The 22,829-nt window shown below is 32.3% G+C and overlaps 2 protein-coding genes across 5 annotated transcripts in view; one reads left to right on the top strand and one right to left on the bottom strand.

Annotated features, from left to right (window-relative positions):
• LOC106120093 (hypoxia-inducible factor 1-alpha) overlaps window positions 1-10,615 on the bottom strand; it is an 83,472-nt gene extending 72,857 nt beyond the window's left edge. Inside the window, exon 1 of the mRNA XM_013315277.1 lies at window positions 10,336-10,615. Within this exon, the coding sequence (XP_013170731.1) occupies window positions 10,336-10,382 (47 nt within the window). The 5' untranslated portion in view covers window positions 10,383-10,615. The remainder of the gene's footprint in view (window positions 1-10,335) is intronic.
• Window positions 10,616-13,714: 3,099 nt separating this feature from the next.
• Window positions 13,715-22,445, top strand: LOC106120389 (hemicentin-1-like). 4 transcript variants are annotated; one of them, XM_013315730.1, is made up of 14 exons: window positions 13,715-13,912; window positions 14,298-14,493; window positions 14,849-14,975; window positions 15,932-16,128; window positions 16,555-16,665; window positions 16,925-17,122; window positions 17,797-17,960; window positions 18,722-18,875; window positions 19,572-19,702; window positions 19,777-19,936; window positions 20,484-20,819; window positions 21,129-21,401; window positions 21,714-21,893; window positions 22,243-22,445. In XM_013315730.1, the coding sequence occupies exons 2-14, from the start codon at window positions 14,406-14,408 to the stop codon at window positions 22,398-22,400; spliced, it is 2,277 nt and encodes a 758-aa protein (XP_013171184.1). In that variant the 5' UTR covers window positions 13,715-13,912; window positions 14,298-14,405; the 3' UTR covers window positions 22,401-22,445. The 4 variants fall into 4 exon arrangements, with proteins under 4 accessions (XP_013171184.1, XP_013171186.1, XP_013171185.1 ...); XM_013315732.1 differs by having other exon boundaries at window positions 14,272-14,493; XM_013315731.1 differs by having other exon boundaries at window positions 14,207-14,493.
• Window positions 22,446-22,829: the final 384 nt, after the last annotated feature.

The raw sequence follows: 22,829 nt of genomic DNA, 5'->3' as shown, positions 1-22,829 counted from the left end.
TTCAAAAACAGTCCTCTTCTAAATGTTTATTCTCCGTATATTCCTTGTTAACAAACGATTAGTCTCTCCAGGAGAATACGTTAATAGAGTCTAATAAAATGATAAATTGTCGTCTGGAAAGATAAGGTCAAAGATAACTGGGCTGGAACGGAACTGGGAACGGCGCAATGAAAACATTACGTCAAATTGTCAGAACGAGACCCAGTAACCATTATGTAACCTTTATTACTACAGGATGTTCTAAATTGTCTAATTACATTTAAGAAGTTTTCTGATAAATTAATTATAAGAAGAAAGTTATAATTAAATATTTTTTTTTATTTTTTTTTAAAGCAAATCATTCATTTGGCGTTCTTTTCTTTAACCTTAAATTATTTACAAACTAATCATTCGTCCTTCCCAAGTGCTGAAAAGTATACTTCATTTACGTTTTATCGTTGAATTTTGGGACACGCAGTAAGTAGGATATTTTAAACAAATAATTGGAAAAGACGCTACTTATAAAACTTTCTAGAAAATGCTGTTTCGTTGATACTTGACTTCGATGCTATGCATTAACAAAACCGGTTAAAAATTATATGCATTTAATATATGACATGTGCATTCCGTTACTGAGGGCCAATTAACTTAAGCATTACAAATATCTTTAAATGCCATGCAAGGCCATGCATATAACCCGACTGTTTCATCATTGAATAATTTACTGTCTTAAGAGTAAGAAGAATATTTATAAAGATGAAATATACATAAAGCAATTGAAAAAAAGCGAAAAATTAATGTGTTTAGTGAGGAATAAGTCAGCGAGAATACCTTTACTAAACTTTCCCGTATTGAGACAAGAACTATCTATCGCCTGCGACTCCGTCCGCCCGGAATTTAAAAATAACTTAATCAGTAGCCTATGTGTTGTTCAAGACTATTTTCTATACGTATGCCAAATTTCATCAAGATCCGTTCAGCCCTTCTGGAGATATCTTTAAACATCCACCTATCCGTCATTCGCATTTATAATATTAGTAATAAGTAAGATAACCAAAGTCTACAAATTGAAAAATAATAAAAGAACGCGTATCCTACGAGTAACATGTTAGTTTCTTTTAACATATAAAATATTTAAAAACAATGTAACAAACAGTCCAAGGAAAACTAGGTTATTAATTTGGTGCGACATTTTAAAAACGAAATATTTATTTGTTTTTATCTTATGTTAAATTAATTCATATGCCCTTAATAAATCGACATACAGACGACATATCGATTGAAATAAGTACAAACAAATATATGAATATATAAGAAAAAATTAATTTTAAAAGTTAATTATAGAAATCATTATAAAAAACGTCACTTGATCTGTAGAACAACGGCTCAAGAACTAAGTTACTTAAGAAAAATAGGTATAAAATCGCCTTTTGAATAATGCACCAATTTAACACATTCAATGCCAGAGACCCTGCGAGATTCGTAGCAGCAATAAACGTGTTAACAAACTTTTATTACATAATTCTAGTTTAATATTATATATTCAACGTAAAAGTGACGGTTTATCAATACATTCGAGCGAAACGACCGTTGATAACGGTATCATAAACCTAATACGAAATGCATCGCTTTACTATTGATTTCCACTGTTGAATCACTTACAAAAACATATCTCTATCCCTTTCATTTTGAACAAAAATTATGAGATAGAAATATGTTTTATAAATTTGTTTTTGTAGTGGAAACTCACGTTTATAGTTTAAGCTAGTGATAAATTTTTACTTTTATATCGTATACGTCTGCCAGAAAGCAAGCAAACAATTCGAATGCCGGATATGAAAAAGATAATTGTATTTTTGGTTGAAAACAAATGACAATTTATTTTTTATCTATAAAGTTATCAATTTATTAAAGACTATGATGCAATGGTAGTAATTATGTATTTTATAATGGCAATACTATTGAAACTAAAATTTAACTTTTTAAACGTTGCCTAGTTTATTATGACAACACAATGTAAGTAAATTATTAATTTTATGTCATATTTTTAAATATTATGTATTCGTAGTTTATACTTTTCATCATCATCAGCTCACTACACGTCCTCACCGAGGGGTTCGGAGCCTACCCTAAGTTAAGGGTGATTAAGCGATAGTTAACCACGCTGGCCAAGTGCGGGTTGGTTGACTTCACACATATTTGAATTTCTTCTCAGATATACTTATACTTTGGATTACTTAAAATTTATTGAACATTCATCCCACTTTCCGTAGAGTAAAAACTTGTTACGATCGAGTTACGATCGAGTTAAAGTCGTTCACTCGTTGCTTTGCTAACAAACTTGTTAATGAACTTGTTTTGCGTGAAAACTGTATTTCAATACAGTGTCTACTTTAGGTATTTTTTGCTAATTCTTTCTTTTTTCTTTAACGTCTATTCTTTCTTATACATATTATAAATGCGAAAGTTCCGATGGATGGAAGGAGTTTGTTACTAGGTATCTCCAGAATGGCTGCATGTATCTCGCTGAAATTCGGCATAGATGTAGACCATAGTCTGTAAGAACACATGGGGTACTAATTATGTTTTTTTTTAATTTAATTCCGCTCAGACGGTGTCACGGTCGACAGCTAGTCCAAAATCAAACATCCGAAAAGACAAAATTTGAAACAAAACAGGCTTAGACTTCAAGGTTCTTAAAATTATTACCTACGTAATAAACAAAAAGTGAAGCAGACATTTTGGACCATAGTAACTTGAAGCATTTAAAATGCTAATACACCATAGAGTTACACAACCAAAGGAAATATTTTGGTCGGTAGTATAAACAAGTTATCTACTTGAAGATAAAAATTTATACCCGGTTTCAAACTACATAGATAACGGTACAACGGTGACCGTAGAAGGCCAAACATAACAGAGGGCCTAGCACATTGGCGACATGAGCCTTCGTAACGCGTCGACAAAATTGGTTAGTGTATTTGCGCCCGGTACTGCTCTACATAAACTTTATTACAAATTTTGTACATGATGTTACGAAAACGTTTACACAAATATTCGTGCTAGACCCTCCGGTCACTTCGGCTGGTTAGTTTGGATAACTTGCATTTTATTTCCTTTAAAAACAAAGGTTTTTCGATATTGAATTGGATTAAAAAAAACCATCGTAAAATAATTTTCAAAAAGTAACCTTTACGAATAAAAAATATGACGACATATTCCATACAATTTTCCAGTGAGAACATAAAATTAAAAACTAAAATGTAAAGGGTTTTTATGTTAATAGATTTATAAGAATAATCAGAATCAGTTTAGACGTCTTATGCACGCGACTTAGTTAAAATAACATTCTAATAATAACTGTTCGAAAAGAGCCCTCAATTACAATCTGTAACGTCATATTATACTAAAACATTTAACTAATATCATAGATGCGAAAATTTAGATGGATGGATGGATGTTATTAAAAAGTATTCCAAGAACGGCTCAACTGATCTAGCTCAAATTTGGCATACATGTTGTCTAGAATACAGTGGAGGACGAAAGCGCAAGCGTGCCCGTGACCTCGCCATGATGCGGAGGAATAACAGAGGGGTTTAGTGGGTATGCTTCCCATCCGGAAGAGAATCCCACATAACTACCGCGTCCCCCCCGGGGCGCGGAGTATTCATAAAGCATTCCCCTCTGGAAAAAATACAAAGAAAGGTTGTCTAGGATAACATGTCGGCTACTATGTTTTAAGCATAAATATTTGGTGACTCATTAACATAGTAATTATTAAATATTGTGCAGATAGAACATTTGAATACAAAATAAAAAAAGACACACGATATTTGGTGTAAAATTACAATATTCTAAGTTGTCAATAAACACGTGTAATGACCGAAATATAGGTTGCGCGTGCGCATTAAAAAAGTACTGACGATGCAATAAAATTTATTTTTTACTATTAAATATATGCTATGCATTACTAAAGCAGCTTAGTAAACTGGTCAACATTCTTCTAAAATGATTCGGGTGTAGCTAATGGTAGCATTCTATTGTGGATCATTTTTCTTTTTGAACGACAGACGGACAGATAAACCGATTAAAGTATAAAGCATTGTTAGATTGTATATCTTAGTTTATTTTTGGAAGGAATAATTATAATTAATTCGTAGTAGACGAAGCAAAAGGAATTTTAATATTAGTCAGATCTGGATTGTAATCATTGTGGTTTTATAAAACATGTATATTGTAAAAAAAAATCATTCCGCCCATTAAATGTGTGAACATATAACAATATAATTGAAATTATTATTTACTTTTATAGACACATTGATAAATCATGAACGTTTCTGCAACTGGTCCTTTAGTGCTTGACCTGCTAACTGTGTAAAACTGGGTCTAAAATTAAACTGTCTTGTTTTTTTTAATTTATAATTATTTAGATTTTTTTATATCATAAAGTGGCAAACGAGCGAGCGGCCACCTGAAATCGCTGAAATAGCGAAGTGACCGTTGCCTATAGACATACGCAATTGCATATGCGTTGCCTACCTTTAATCGACGGAAGAGAGGATGCACAGAAAGAAAATATCCTCCCTTCCTATGCGTCCTCTCATCCGGAAAGTCCACTTCCACTTCCCATCCTTTCCTTATAAAAAAAGGGTGGTAAGGGAAAGAGGACTAAATTAGGTCTCCGGGACGCACACTCATCAGACGAAACGCGGAATTGCTTCCTTTGACGCCTGTCTTCTGTGTGGTCGTGGTATTTCACCGGGCGAGGCGGGCCGATTCGTACGATGATTTTAAAGCGGCCTCTATCATTGTTACTTACACAGCTATCTTTTGTTTTATGAAATGTACCCAGTGTTCAAATAAAAACTGCAACAAAATGATAACGACCCATAAACTTTTATATGCAACCAAGATAACAAATGAAAGAACATCAATGCTCAGAACAATTTCGAAGATATAACAAAACAATAGCATTCCATTTTCAAAAGACAACAAAATATTCTTGCTAAAAAAGTTTCGAGTCGTTATCATTTTGTTACAGTTTTCACTATTTACGATTTACTCACTTTACCACTAAAATTCCTTTTGGTTTCTCGATAAAGAGATTTTTAACTATATTTGGAGTTTTAAATACTATTGTATCCACATAGGACCATCTAATAAGTATAAAAGTCAAATTATTTTCTTCGTAAATGCACAAACCAACAAAATAAAAACTGTAACCTATACCTGTTCTCGTAGAGGTGACTTTGAGTTTTTCGTCAATGTTAATATTTGATTGAATTGTAATTCGATAATAAAACCTTTTTTTATACTTTATTAATTAATTCACCGTATATTTCTGAGACCAAAATACCCATTTAAAATATATTGCTATCTCTGTTTTTTTAAAGAATAAAACATGGTTTACGATATGTTTTATACAGAGATTTTGGTGTCAGAAACAAACGATGAGAGAATTAGTAATTGACTAGTAGGTAAGTTATTTTTCTAGATCAAAGTCCGATACTGCAGCTGGAAGAAACCGGTACTCTCCTATTAATAAGGCCCTAGAGTCGGTTCAGTTTGATCGTTTATCTATAAGTACGACGATAGACGAGTTCAATTGCTAAACATTGGTTGTTTAACGGTCAGGCTTAAGACAGTTTACTCACGTTGATTCTCGTATCTAAATAATAAATAGTAAGAGTAAATTAAATACATATAAATTGCTGAAAGAACTACATTGAAAAAGTAATAACTTACTAGCTGTCGCCCGCGACTCCGTCCGCGGGGAAATAAAAAAAAAAACTATTGGTCGCAGCGTAACGTTTTATAAAGCTATACCTAAAGCCTTCCTCTATAAATGGACAAAACAACAAAAAAAATTTCAAATCGAACAATTTTAAACAAACAAACATACCCTTCCGCTTAATAATATTGTTATAGATAGTATAATTAGATTCTAAGAAAAGTTAAAAGTTTTTAGTTTATAAATAACACTTTTATTGCTTCAATCATTTACTAACAGCTTATTTATATTAAAACAAAATTTATTTGAATAATTTGAAAATTATTTTGTAATTCAAAACTACTTTCAAATCTGATCAGACACAATCTTTGTCGATTTACAAAAACTTCAAGGATTCTAAAATTAAATTGTAAAAGAGCCTAAAACATCTTAATAATAGATATTGGACATCACATATAATGATCCCATAGTAAAACCGTCAATAAAATCTTCTACCTGGCGTTTCAACAAAAAATCTATTGGGACTTACTTTAAGGTGGGTTGTACCATTTAACACGAACTTGTATTTTAGTTTCCTGACGGCTTTAACTTCCTTAAAATTGCCCTTCGCAATATTTAACACGCATATAAATTTTGAATAAAATTATTTTTATCTGTGTTTGACATACCGTAACTGAATACCGGATTTGAACAGCCGACATTTTGTTATTTGAAAAAAGAAAAAAATCACCATGACTATTAAAATCATAAAGAAATTGCAAAATTTAAATACTGAGATAGCAATTTTCTCACTTTTAATGTCATTGTTTTATCATCGATAGTTTGCTATTTGAATACTATATGTCGCCCGCGACTCCGTCGGCGCGGAATTACAAAATAACATAATTAGCATATGTGCTCTTCCAGGAAATGTTCTACATCTATGCCAAATTTCAGTGAGATCCATGCACCATTCTGGAGATACTTTTGTAACAAACATACATCCATCTAAACATTCTCATTTATAATATTAGTAATATTGCCGTTGTAACACATGTAAAAAAATATATATAAAACGATTAAACTGTCTGTCACGCTTCCCAACAACAAATAATAACATTATAAGGAAAATTCCGATGCAAATATAAATTAGCCAGCTATTAGCACAGAGTCAAGCTATTTCTGATGTCCCATTTAGCCAAGTATTTAAACTGGGAAGGCTGGGACACATTTGATTATAAACATCAATTTTTGTTTACCCATTCGCGTCCCAGTTTGTGTGAAACCATGGTAGTTGATATATTTACGACTTTATGACTTCAACAATATGGTTGAAATTAGTTCAAATAAGTTTAATGGCGATGATCGCTATTAGACGAATTAAGCTTTTAATGCGTAGAAGAAGAAAATTCAATTATTTTTTTAATTTCTTTACGTAATTACTATATACCAGTGTTTCTCAAAGTGTGCTTCAAGAAATTTATTTGAAGGTCCGCGAAAAAAAGAACATACAGACGAATTGATAACCTTCCCCTTTTTGAAGTCGGCTAAAAAGAGTAATATACAAAAAATTGTATCTAATACGCAAACTGGACTAGGCCCTCAAGAAAAGAATTACAAATTCTAAGGCCTAGAATAATAAAACTTAGAATCTAACGTCAAATACTTCACAAAAGTGTTTCGTAGTCAAAAAAGGTTGAGAACCACTGTACATGCTAATACGAGTTAAAAATACGAGAATGTTAAACAATTACCAAATTATAAAACAAAAAGTAGTACCAACATACAGGCAAAAGTCGTGCAACATTTGCTATTTCGCTTTTTACTTTTAATACTAACAAATAAAGAAAATAAACACAATATTATTAAAATAAGTCAGAGGTATTATCTCAAACGGTCTATGGCAGCATTGACTATGATGAAGTGATTGTTACGTACGTTCAATTAATTATAAGCGACTATCAAGACGCACTAACTCCGTGGTCAAGGCGAACCGTGATAGACCACTTTTTCACTTCTAGCGCAAACTAGATCACGATAGGGTCGAGTGCGTTCCAACATGACTCATTATCTTCGTAATCTGTATGCAACTTCGTCCGCGCGGAAAAAAATCTAGTATTATATATATGTCAACCAGGGCTTAGTGTAGCTTCCCAACAGTAAAAGAATTTTTCAAATCAAATTAGTAGTTTCGGAGCCTATTCAACGCAAAGAAACAGACAATCAAATCTTTCCTCTTCAAACAATAATATAAGGGATTACAAATTTCCATTTGCGTGAACTAAATAAACTCTTTCACTTCTATTTATTTCGTAATATATTTTTTGTGTCTATTACAATTTTACATTTAAATAAAATTACCTTGTCGTTGTCATAGAAATAAATGTTTTAGCACGTAAATATTTCGCAATACAATAAATTATGTGCCGTCCGTCGCTCGACGATGCGTTACAAGTCACGGGACACGGACAAATCCGATTTGCAATTCTCTTTTCAATGTGTCATTAAAATTATTAGAATTTTGCTTTATTATTAGCCTATGATCTATTTAAACACGTGAAATGTCATAACCAGTAGATACTTATACACTTATAACAATCTAGCATTTAACCATCATCAGCTCACTATACATCCCCACCGAGGAGCTCGAAGCCTACCCTAAGTTAGTGGTGACTAGGCCATAGTCAACCACGCTGGCCAAGTGTGGGTTGGTTGACTTCACACATAAAATGTAAATTACTGCACAAGAATATTAAAACAGATTTTAATGCACATATTATTTTCTATAATACAATATAGATGCCCATTTTGTTACCCAAAATATGTGCTATGTATATACGAATGCAAGCGCAAAATTTCCGCGCCATATTATTTAATTTTACGCGAATCAAAAAGCATCAAAATTATGTAAATTGGCTATGTAAAATACATACTAAATTCTGTATTGTAAATACAGTTAAGAAAGATAAACACTCGCCGACATCTTTGCTCAGTATGTACAAAAGGCGCATATTTACTATATGACACACGCCTATTGATAATAAAAATTGCTTACGTGATAAGACTAAGTTTGTTAAAAATTTGGACTGAATACGCTTCTCAGAATACTTTATGATTGAGTGGATATAAGTTAAGAGGAAAATAAGATCTGTAAACAAAAGATAGTATGGATAAATTTTGTCAAAAACTGAAACACAGCCTTTTCTTAAAAATAAAATCATATTATAGTATTTTTTCATACTGGCAGCCGGAGATGGTAAAAATAAAAAAGTTACACGGTCTACCAATAAAACTTCTTTTTCATTTTTAAATTTTAAAACAGTAATTTACACAATTTGTGTAACAAAGTTCAACATTATGTACTATGGAAGTCAAACATTGTATAATTATCTAAATGTAGATTATATTTCATAATTGCTATACAATGGACAAAGTCCAAACAAATATTTTTAATAAAATCAACTAATATTTTTCATTTCATTATGATTCTTTTTTAATTGGATTGCCCTTTGGAACTTAAAGACAAACTTCTTATTTGCAATGCATAATACTATAAATTTATTGATTTATTCCTGATGGACTGATGTCCTAAAATGGATTGTAGAAAATCATTGTATGCTGAAATCAGAAAATCTTATACTAAGGATGGCAATGGGGAAGGCATATATCCAACAGTTGACTAACAAAGACACTTAAAATTAAAACAAATAAAATGATATGTTAGGTGTAAACTTTTTAATTTTATAGCTATACTAGCCGTCGACTGAGTGGAATTAAAAATAAACTTAATAAGTAGCCTATGTGTTCTTTCAGACTAAGTTCTACTATCTATGCCAATCGCTGCCAATTTAGGCGAGATCCATCCAACCATTCTAGATATACCTTCTAACAAACATCCATCCAAACACTTACAGTTAAAACATTAGCAAAATAGATAAAATACAGGAATTTAGATTTATGTTAAAATTCCAGGTTATAAAAAAATCATGAATATAGACTTAAAATTCATCTATAACAGTGCATTGCATAAAAATATGATCCTTTAATCGCTTTGATTAGCTGCACTCAAAATCATTCATTAGTGTAATAAAAACTCAATTTTGCATCAGCAAGTCACCTCATTTTTACACATCGGTGTTGTTGGCTTCTACATAGTTAATTATATCCCAAAAATCTTCCATGTGCATGTAAATTAATTGATAATTTTTTAACAAACTTAATAAAAACTCTTTATTAATTTAAAAGTAAAATACTGAAGAGTTTTTGATTCCACCATTGTATATCTTATTCTGCTTTTACACAAGATGTAAACCATAAATTACGTCCTATAAAATTTGTGTTAAATCATAAGCTTGTATACAAGGAATTTCAAAGATAGATTACATCAAATTCTTTCCTTTGATAAGTAAATAAGTTTATTTGAATTTTAGGTGAATATAGCACTGAATTAAATGAAATATTATATTTTCATATGATAACTTATTGTTTTTATTATAAACATGTGGAATCAACGTCAAAGAGAAAGTTATAGTGGAGATTTGGCACCTAATGAGCACAAGGAAAACACACATGAAATTAGTTTAGACATACAATTGATGGATACAGTATGAATTAAATATTATATGATGTTCCAATTTCTAACTTACCTCTTTTTCTGGGGTGCTGGTTTAGGAGTCATCTCTGATTTTATCATAATGTCACTATTATGAAACTTCGCGATATGAGCACAATCTTAGAACACTGCCAAGGAGAGTATCATATCGCTATTCACGATCTTTTTATTTTGATTTGTTTATGAAATGTTCACAAAATAGTTTCACTGATCACAATTTAGGTCATTTTATAATGCACTACACAAACAAAATACACTTTGTTGTCGTGAACTTGCACAGTGGTATTTAGTAGAAACTCGGGCTGGTAGACGGATTAACTTTTTAGTATTGCCATATCTTACTTTCAAAATTGGAATTGAAGTTGACCAAAGTTGACGAATCACCATGAATTTAATCTAGCGATAATAAGCTACCAAATAATTTATTTTCTAAATAAAAAATTAAATCAAATCAAACCTTAAAAAATTAATTAATACACTCGCAAAACCAAAAAAGTTTGTCAACTATGCTAGTGTCAGAATAATGATGATGTGTCAAACAGTTAAATTTTAATCAAATGGTATATTGTATATGCCAATAATAAAGATAATACGCAAAAATTACAGTTAGAGTAAAGAGTTTGGTATTTAGAAAACATACACCTGCGATTCTTAAATACTGTCTTAATTCTACTATACATTTCAAAAGTAGTTTTGGCTAAATAAAGATAAAGACTGGCAATACCAATCACAGCTTTATTTGTGTAGTACTTTTCTGAAAGAAATTAACAAGTTATATGGTATTTTAAATGGTAGCTAAGCATTAATCATGTTAATTTATAATCACAAAACATATTTGTAATTTACAACTTCCACAATAGCAAATATATTCTTTAATATCGTTTTTCTTGTTACGGTTGTGTAGCTAGCTCCATCTTCACTTCGTAAAGGACACTAAGGCGAGAAAAAAACACAATGTATAGATGTCCAAGAAAAATATAGATGTCACTGTGATTCAAATATCAAAGCTTTCTGATAAACATTTTCCCACCTAGGTATATTATGCTATATTTCTAAGCCAGTCCATGATTGTTAATATATGATGCAATTCTCAAACGTTCTAAGAAATTAAATAAAATCTTACAAATTGATCCGTCTTCGTGGCGCCGTTGTTTAAACGAATGATGTATGAACCAGCACAGATAAGTAATATTAATTGCTCACTGGAAGTACTAATTCAAGGAATCAATAAAATAACATATGCGTAGTTATACACACTTTAAGGAAATCCATACCAGAATTTAAATATTCACAGATGACTTAAATTCTGGATGTGTGCTAACAGTATGAATTCAGTATTATTAGTATAGTAAGTTGGATAGTAGTAGGTTATTATATGATTAGGTTTAATTTATGTGTTTTACTGTAATTATAATTTAGCCACTTATCAAAACTAAAATATGCACTCCTAAATTATACTCAGGGCAGGATCAATGACCCGATATTTATATCACAATACGCTTAAATAATTATGTTAATCAAGTTGGTGAAGTTGACAGTTGATAGCCATTTTAACAGTCAAATTAAATTTCATTTTACTAAATATTTATAGCCGTAGTGGTTGTCTAGACGTGCAAATAAAATATACTTTTGTTAGTTATGATATTAAAAGTATTTTCCATAAAAGGTAAACAAAGAGACAATTTTCTAGGTAAAATATTAGAATAATACACTGGATTACCTAAGCACAAACTTAACAAGGATTAGAAATCTAAAGTTTTAACTCATTTATTTAATAACAATAAACGTGTACTTCTTAACATCGCTTCTATAATATTCCTAATTCTAAACTGGCACATTAAAATTACTCAAGCGCCTGCTAAAAACACTAGCAATACTTTCTCCCATTGTTTTTGCCTGTATTTATTGTATGTATTCGGCCACAATGTATTAAATATTTTAATAACGTCCATTATCATAAATATGCATTTTACTTCTACATTACATTAAAGTAATCAAAGACAAATTTAATTGCAAAATTAAGATGCTAGAATTACAAAAAAATTTCGTACATCAAGTTTCAATTACCCAACGCTGATATATGACAAAAATATTTGGTCCGGTGAGAGCACACGGAATCCATATGCTGTCTCGTTATATGACATTCGTGTACAACATAAATCAGATTTGTAATCTTTAAGATAATCAAGAGACATCGGATAGTTGCAGCAAATGTTTTAATTAATCTTCCAAAACATGACGTTGAATTGATTTTAACTATTACTTTATCTTTAGTTACATCTTGAATACTTGAAGCCGTCGACGATTTATACTATGTTAACATATTTACGAATTAAAATAACCTCTTACAAGTGTCAGGAAATGTTATCGTGAAACAACATCACAAAAACATATTGTCATCTCATTTTTCTCTAGAAGAATGAAAAAGATGGCATGAAGTTTTGAAATGTACGGAATAGGTATAATATTATGTTTTTGACATACTAGATTCTCATATGAGATTCTTATTTATTTTTAAAGATATACAAACACACAATAAATAGTTTCAACAATCATAAATTCGTTTCATACCATTTATGGATTTACGAGGATTCTTAACGACCTAATAATTTTAGCACTTAAATTTCAAAACTTCTATTTATTTTGATTGAGGTTTGACAGATACTTGATAAACTTAGCTCGAAAATTTTTTAACAATGACTCATGACGTCATCGCAGTTTTTTGACATATTGATGTGGGCGGTCATGGTGAATTATTAAAACTGCCAATAAAATTGATTGACGCGATGTTTTAAAATTCGCTTAAATATCCATTAGGTATTTTAAGTATTTTTCAAACTATATCGCGTTTTTTATTGAAATTATAATAATTTTTTTGGTAGCAATTTAACGAGACGTAGGAGCTTTTTTAAGATCTTCCTAAACTAGTGCTACTCGATAAGGAAATGTAAGAAAAAAAAATAAAAGGGATTTTACTTGAGGTTTAAGGGAAATTATTTCATAAACATATAGATAAGATAAACAACTTTTACACTGACAGAATTATAGTTCATAGTCCCCCTAGTATTTGGCCGTGCAATTATTTATTTCGCTAATGCATTATCTTACATAAAAAGGATTTTTTTATTAAACAATCAAGCGGATACAGCAATTATAGGGTTGCCAATTTTAGATCTGACTAAAAAAACCTACGTCCAATCTTGATCTCAAGCGGACAATGAAAATAAAACCTTCATTTGTTTCCGATGCCCTAATTTTTAATAACAACAAGCCCTAAGGATTTTCTTTTAAAACTCGAAGTTCTGGTAACCCTAGCTGTAGTGGAAAATACGACCGCCAGAGGCCGTCACCGTGGCCACTGGAACAAGTTTTCGTTTCGACATTTTTGGCTCATTATTCCCTCAGTCCGAAAACATCTTTTGTCAGAGAAAGCGCGTCTGGTACACGAGTGGATGCTGCGTACCAAAATGATTGTGACTTTACGTATTGTAAAAATGTTTGGTGCAATTAATATTTAAATGTTGGTTTTATTTATGGCGTAAGAAAAAGCGTGAAATCTAAAAGTGATCAATAAGTGTCTTAAAACATTGATTTCTTAATTAAAATAAATGGTGAATATCAAAGTTAATGCAAGTTTATTTTTATACATTTTCAGGCACATTTATCGGCCCACCTGATGTTTTTTTCAGTTTTTACAGTCCCTAGCTAAAAATAAATGTTAATTGGAACAATAAGTTTTTATGCATTGTTGAAGCTGATTTATCGGTCAATCCTTTGGTATGTTTTTTTAAGTTTCGAATTTAGAATTATGAAAAAATAGAAAATCCGAGTCTGTTTAGTATTCGACGATACAAAGGAGCAGAAAACTTTTAAACAATAGGTTAGCCGATATATGTGTTCTAGAGTGTATATTTGGTTGACTGGATGGATTTACAAAAGTGTGCTAAAAAATTACTCGTGTATCAATTAGTTGTAAAATTCAGTTCTTTTTTATAGTCTAATGAAACGAGTATTAGGAATCATTAATTCATTAATAATAAACTCATAGAATTTATCATTAAATCTTAAAAATGAACTATATTTAAATAATTAGTTGAGTAATGGATGGGCCATAGAATGAGCGTCTGCCAGGCGCTTATATATTTTATACTAATTTTGACATCTGTCTACGCCTTTATAATCGGAATTGATGGTAAGTTACTGTATTTACTTTTTAACACAATATTAACAAAAGTAGAGTCTACAATAACTTTTTTTGAACGAATGTACTTCCTTGATCGGTGAAATACTACGACCACACTAAAGACGGACGTGAATCGGAAGCAGGACTGCAGTTTTTCGCACTTTCTTTCGTTCTTGGCCGTCACTGCACATCAGTGAACCTAGTATGAATATTTGTGACAAGCATAATCGTATCTAAGATAACTATAAGCGCATATCGCAAATATTCGTGCTAGGTCCACTGTCTTTAATAAGGTCGCAGTAGCTAAGTTATTTCAGACTACCACTGTTATTACTTGTAACATTATTGTTCGATTTATTAATAGGACCATTATTACATCAAGTAGCTTTAGAAGACGACAACACAACTTTACACTGTGATACAACTTCTGGAATAAGTGAAGACGAACTTTCTTTACTTGTATGGTATAAAGGAGATGATTCTATTTACAGGTAAAAATTAATAAGAGCAAAAATGTAGCTTATATTTTTTGTTATTTATATTTAATTGAATTTAGTTTCGTAAAAACGTTATTATTTGTTTTTTTAAAAATCAAGAATATAAAGTAAATGTTCTAAAATTAAACAAAACTAGTTAATAATTATAATAATGATAGATTTCATCCTGTTTAAATACTCATGTTATTATCAAAATATACCTGATGGCACTGGAAAAACCAGTTTCCATATGCAGTTTGATATGTGTTTTTTTTGCATAAATTAGATCCAATCGCCATTATCTGTTGTATGGAGTCGCGTTTTCATTTCAACTATAGCGCGATTATTACATTCAATTTTTTTTAATTAAAAATATTACCAGATTTTCGTTAATTGACTAATATTTCGTATACCATTCCAAGTAAGTTCTAGGCTTGTGATAGGATATGGGTAACGACAATAAACGAGATTCCAACTCGCGACCACGTGATCGGAAATTAACCTATTCTCCTTCTTCGTCGTTGCAGTCTTTTCAGACTGGTCGTGGTCACTAAATAACCTATTGGCTCTCTAAAAATACTTAATGAAACTGATATATAAACACGTCTAAACACTCACATATATACGTCCGGTGGCGGCACCGACTAGTTTCGAGCCCATCGGGGGCCCTTCATCAGGATGAGTGGCACTGGTATTATTTCGCGGACGCGGCCCGTCGAGCAGTGAGCGATGGGCCCCCGATGGGCTCGAAACTAGTCGGTGCCGCCACCGGACGTATATACGTGAGTGTTTAGCCGTGTTTATATATCAGTTTAGTATAATGTCTCACGAAAGTTTGAATAATTTAATACTTAATTACTATAAACATTAACGATATTAAATTAATGCTTTAGAATTTTAATACATATTGTTGAAATTGTTTTGTCAAATAATGTTAGTTGATTTTAGCTTATTGTCGAATTTTCTTTTAGTTACGACGCTCGAAGTAATAATGAATGGTCCAGTCAAACATTTAATACTAGCGGTAGATTAAGTATTAATATAAATAAACGTCCTACACCGCTGTATATTACATCTCTGAGAGCAGACGATGAGGCTCTGTATCATTGTAGGGTTGAATTTTTACTCACCCCTACAAGATATACTGGAGTCAATCTTACTGTTATAGGTATGGAGTTTTTAAAACATAATCTTTATAATATTAATCTTATTAAGATTATAAATGCAAATGTTTGGATGGATGTATGTTTGTTTGAAGGATATCGCGAAAATCTGACATAGATGTAGAACATAGTCTGGAAGAACACATTAAGTATTTTTTTTAATTCCCCGCGGACGGAGTAAGCGACAGCTTAGAAGTAAACTAGCTGTCGACTAACCACAACTAACCTACAATAACTTAAATAGTATATGTGTTCTTCCTCACTATGTTCTATGTCCATGCCAAATCTCATCGAGATCTGTTAAGCCATTTTGGAGATGGCTTAACTTCCATCCATTCATCTTAACATTATCATTTATAATATTAGTAAGATTGACATAATATTTGAACATATTAATTATGTGAACAATAACATTTTTTTTTGTATTTTAGTGTTACCTAGTAAGCCATTCTTTCTTGATGAGATGGGAAATAAAATAGAAGATAAAATAGGACCATTCTTTGTAGGAGATACTTTGGTGATTAATTGTCTTGTGATTGGAGGTGAGGTATCGTACACATGTTAAAAAAAAGTGCTATAAATGTCATATAATGTTTTATTAATCTTAATAATCCTTAAACTCAAAGTTAGGACGTCGTCCGCTAAAGACTTAAGAAATAATTGGTCGCAGTTTTTCTACAGCCTTCTTAACTCGAAATTCGACAACCCTAACAACAAAGAACAAAGACAAAACAAAGATTTAGTAGTTCCAATAGTTTTTTAAACATGTGTCAATGAAATTGAATTGAGGAAATTTTCCAGGCAGGCCTCCACCGCATATAAGTTGGTACAATGGAGAAGTTCTAGTGGATGCTACTGGCAGTGAAAGTGATATACCAAATGTGCGACAGAATGAATTGTACCTACCAATTACGAGGAATACGAACAGAATAACGTGTAAAGCCACGAACACTTTACTTTCTGCTCCCATTTCGTCGTATGTAGATATAGAGATATACCGTAAGCATAATTACTACCCCAAATATAGACTCTGTTTAGTTAAACATGGGTTTTAACCTTTAAAACGCCGATGAAGGATACTATGAACATTAAACTGTATAAGTATCACCAAAAATATGTACCACAAAACAAGTTTAGTTTTTTTTTATATCATAAGGTGGCAAACGAGCGAGCGGGCACCTGAAATCGCTGAAATAGCGAAGCGACCGCTGCCCGTAGACATACGCAATTGCATATGCGTTGCCTACATTTAATCGAGGGAAGAGAGGATGCACAGAAAGAAAATATTTTCCCTTCCTATGCATCCTCTCATCCGGAAAGCCCACTTCCACTTCCCATCCTTTCCTTATAAGAAAAAGGGTGGGAAGGGAAAGAGGACAAAATGAGGCCTCCGGGACGCACACTCATCAGACGAAACGCGGAATTGCTTCTACTTCACGCCTGTCTTCTGTGAGGTCGTGGATGTTGAAGCGGGCTCTACCACTGTTAAATAGTCCAATAAGTGTTTCATTATTCATCGAGAATTCATTGCGAAAGACTAGGTACGCACTATAATATTTTCAATAGCAATAAAAAGTTGTAAAAAGTTGTTATAAAAAGGTTTTCTCATAGTAACTTAACTTTATAGCTATTCTTTTTTTAATAATAAATATTTGTACTGATTTTTGTTATAGTGTCTGCTAGTAATGTCTCGATACACTGGCTTCAGGACATTGAAAGTAATACACTTAAAGCGGGAAATAATTATGTTGTAAAATGTATAGCATATGAAGTGAACCCGTCGCCTGATATAGCTTGGTGGTTGAATCGTAAACATCTAACTCAGTACAGTAATCAGGTATTTATGTCGCTTTTTAGTTTTTTTTTTAAGTATCTATTTAAAGAATTTTACTTTTATAAGGCTGTAATTATAGAATTACTAGCTGTCGCCCGCGACTCCGTCCGCGCGGGATTAAAAATAGATGTTGGCCGATTCTCAGACCTACTCAATATGCTTACAAAATTTCATGAGAATCGGTCAAGCCGTTTCGGAGGAGTATGGGAACGAAAATTGCGACACGAGAATTTTATATATAAGATTAAAAACAGACGTGTTTGCATCCAAAATTTAAACACTTAAAAGTGTCAAAATAAATCCATAGATAATAAATGATTGTCAGCCAGTGATATGTTTAAATATAATATAATTTCTCGTTTCTATTGAATTCGACTTATGCAGTGAATAACATGAATGGACATGTGCTTTTGCATAAGTATTAAGTATCTTTATATATATAATTCTTCTGTGAGTGTGTATGTCACTGAACTTCCCTCAAACGACTGGACCGATTTTGATGAAATTTTTTGTGTGTGTTCAAGGGGATCTGGGAATGGTTTAGATTCACAATTTTTATCAAATACTCACTTCATATTAATTTATTCAAATTAAAGACGTGTAGACAGGACAACATCTGTCGGGTCCGCTAGTTTAGTTATAATATTCTACTAACATTAATGTAAGTTTCCACTGACGAAACACCTATTCACATCACATATGCTATCTCTGTTCTCATAAAGAAAATAAAAGAACTTTTAATTTTATCTCTTAATATCCCGTAGACTTGGAACCACATGACCAAGACAGCAGAGTCACACCTTCAGTTAACACCTACAATAAAAGACGATAGAGCGACATTGGCGTGTGTTACCACAAATCCTGCCATACCACCGGGAAAGAATTCAAAAGCTGATGTTATAACATTAAATGTCACATGTTAGTACGTATTTTTAATTATTAAAATATTTTTTTTTATAAGACTGGCCGAAAAAGAAAGAAAGAGTTCACATATGTTTTCTGAGTTTCATACATATTACCTGTCACCTTTTATGTCCTAAACATGATTCGATTTTAAAGAATATGATGTCATTTGAGTGTTAATAAGGTATTGTTAGACAATAATAGTAGTTAGGCCTGAGTTTAATGATCTTTTAGTCTACCATCAACCTGCCCTTATCCCTACGATGAGTCGGCTAAAAATGTAGTACGCCTAAACATATCTTCTTCCTAGGCATATCCTGTTTCACACAATCCATCCATACTACATTCATAACTCAGGCCGAGTTTAATGAACTTTTTATTAAAAATAATTTGGTTATCTTACCTGATAGTATAGGAGGTAGCAACGTTTTCGAGAAAGAATTTCAGGTCAGCTGATTTTGTGATATGTCGTCCTATTTGCTCTTTCGGATAGAGTCTAGGCAGTGTGGCAGTCGATAGTGGTTGCGTTCACTACTGCGCATCCACCTTGTTCACGTACTTATCCTGGATTTTAAAATCATATTAAGACGCGTAATTTTTAAATTTATATATAAGAGTTTTAGCAATATCTTGTTAGCAACGAAATTATTAACATTTGTTTAATTCTTATGATAATAAAAATGTTCCGAAACATAATATTTTATCTTCCAGATGTTCCAATAGTGGAAGTATTAACAGTAGAAACCAGTAAATTAAATGGTGTCATAGAGAATGATACATTTCGATTAATTTGTGAAGTCGACGCGAATCCACGCGCTGATAGATTTATGTGGTATTATAATGTAAGTGCTGACATAATGTGATTTATTTTTATTTAATTATAACAATTCGTTGATAAAAATCTTTGTTTTTTAAGAATACGAATATCCATGAAAACGTTGGTTGGCAAGATTATATATTTGGAAATATATTAATATTTAAAAAAACTTTTAGAAGACACACTGGACAATATTCTTGTTCAGCCAAAAACAGTATGGGGGAAGGCAAAGCTGAAGGAGTAGACATTACTGTATTTTGTAAGTCGCTATTCTATTAGTATATATACAAAAGAAAGGCTAGAAAAGCTGCCACCAGCACATAGACGTCCTCATTCGAGGTTTTCAAAGTTACTCTATGTTTGAACAACCAAGTCAAACAACCCGCACTGGGCCAGCGAGGTTGACTATGGCTTAGTCACCTCCAACTTAGGGTAGGCCCCGAGCTCCTCAGTAGGAACGTATAGTGAGCTGATGGTAAACCCTATGTTATCTCTATGTCTCTATGAGTCAAAATTTACAGAGGCTGCGTACAGATGTGTGGAAGACCTTTTGAATATTGATGTTTAGTTACGCTTTGATATATTCTTGCACTGTTTATCTATGTGCTATATTTTTTTAAATTTTTTTATTTATCATTGTTATGTGTTATTTACTGTTATTATAAAATATGTTATCGTGTAAACTGTTATGTAAAGTGTGTATAGTGTCAAATTGGTTGTATACTGTAAGGATGCTATGCAGTTTTTAAATAAATAAATGTTTGGAGTGACGCGCCAACTTTATTACTGAATTTTATAATTTCCAGATCCACCAGAATGTACTAACAATGGAGTATCACTAATTAATGAAATAATTACCTGTCAAGTAAGATCTGTTCCGGATCCCAATTCCTTTACGTGGTACATACGCACAGATTCACAGTTCGAAAACCTTACAACACAATCTCCTTCAATATCACTTAATATAATAACGATTTCATTAACGAAAACAGCTAATATTACGTGTGAAGCGAACAATGGTGTTGCAAAACAACAAAACCTATGTACTAAGGTTATAAGTTTTAAACATTTAAGACCGCAAGCACCACTGCAATGTGATCTATCGTATGAAAGAAATCAGTTCCAGATACATTGTATTCCAGGTAATAAATTATTCGCGTTACTACACTTCTTGTTCTTATTTTAAATATGAAAAAAGTTAGTAACTATCAGACTCACTTAATTTTTTAAACTAAGCGATTATCACTTGTTTTTCATCTATACTTTTTTCCACGACCTTCGCTAGTCGGGAAAGTGGCCAGTGCAACATCCTTCGCAGCTTGCAACCTCTTTCGTGTCACTCAGGAGGTTAAATGTTGATTATTAAAAAAAATTATCGTATTTTACTTAAAAAAAAAATAGTATCCTTTGGCATAGGTTTAAAACGTGATCTGATTTCATTTTTTTCTCAGTTGAAAATGCAACACATTACGAAATTACCGTATGGCGAATGTCAACCAGTAATGCATCTCTGATACTGAATCATAAAAGTGCAATGGGATTTGGCGCACAAGCTCTTATTCGGAATGCTGATGAAGGGTGGCGTGTTGGTGGCCAACTTGGGACTCTTAATGAAGGTGACGAGGCGGGTACGGCCGCGTGTAATCGATATGGTTGTTCGGAAATATTATTATTAAGACCTACTGAGAAGTTATTAAACGCCGCGAAACTACCTTGGTGGTATTGTAAGTTTTATTAACCTTTACTTTCATGCAAGTGCTGAGTTTTGTTCCTTTTTATTTTGAAATTAAATTAAACTATGACTGGAGACAAAATAGAATTTATCTAAATTAATTTTATGCAATTTCTTTGTTGATATTAATGGATTGACGCTTAAATCTAATACAAGTTGTATTCTCCCTCTCTTCCACTCATTCTATGTTGTATCTTTCTTCTCTCTTGTGTAACGAAATGAGCATAAACGTGACGCGTCATTGAACTTTGAATGCTCGACTGAATCGATAAATTCATTTTAATGATTGTCTCTTATATTACAGTTTTCTTAGATAAAGACGTGGGTATGATAGTTGGCGGTGTCCTGCTGGTGGTAGTGTTCGTTATATCAACTGCTATAGCAGTTTGTGCAGCGAGGAGATCCCGTGTGAAGCAGCCTGCACCTGTCATACAAGTCGTGGGGATTGATGATTTCACGCGAGAATTTCTGAACAGTACCAGAGGTAATATTAAAAAAAATCTTACATAACGTAATTGGAGCATTACTGAATCATGTTTCGTAGAATGTATAAATATATTTTGGACGTTTCCGTGGTTGAATATTTCTTAAAGGTGAAAATTTATGAGTTTAGCTATTGCCCGCGAGTTCGTCCATGAGTTCTTCCAAACTATGTTCTACATCTGTGCCAAATTTCATCAAGACCCGTTGAGGCGTTCTAGAGATTCGTACCAACACACATCCATCCATCTAAACTTTCGCGTTTATAATATTAGTAAGATTTAATATGTGTTTCAGTGCCTATTTCCCTTTCTGTTTAGGACAACTTATGGGTCTGTTTTAATCTTTGACAGATTTGAAGGCGCGCTCATCTTATAGCCTGCCGTCCCGTAACAGCAACTACTTTGATACAGAAGAGGTTGGCTTGACACAGTGGCGCCACCTGCCTCTCATACATGATCCACCACCACCTGACGTCACACTCACCAGGCATAGAGAAAGTGCTGTTTAGTAAAAACGACTTAACATAGAATAAAGTATTAATAAGATTAAATAAATGCTGTACTTTACTATGGTGTTTATTTTTAAAAACAAAGAATCAGTTGACTCTGCGTAGTCAGTTTTATGTAGGTGATGAAGTTGTTTGAGTAAAATATAAGGTTCCTATCCGTAAAAATATTTCTGAAATACTGTTTTCCACGACTTTTTTAAAAGATTCTAATATTGAAATAAAATTGTTAGGTTACTTAACAGCAATAGCTAGTTATTCTTATAGCAATGACGTTGTAATATATGCAAAGTCAAAATGTTAAGTGGGTTCGTGTCGCCTCCCGTTGTGAGGCATTTTCGCTTTCACCGCCGATCTATTATGTCTGAGCAATTTTGAATATTGTTAGGTAACTGCCATCTTTTGGACATTTAAAAACGCTTAAGGCCTATT

Source organism: Papilio xuthus, unplaced genomic scaffold (genome assembly GCF_000836235.2).
Source record: "Papilio xuthus unplaced genomic scaffold, Pxut_1.1 DF826961.1, whole genome shotgun sequence".
Lineage (NCBI taxonomy): Eukaryota > Metazoa > Arthropoda > Insecta > Lepidoptera > Papilionidae > Papilio > Papilio xuthus.
This window is presented reverse-complemented; position numbering and strand designations above follow the sequence as displayed.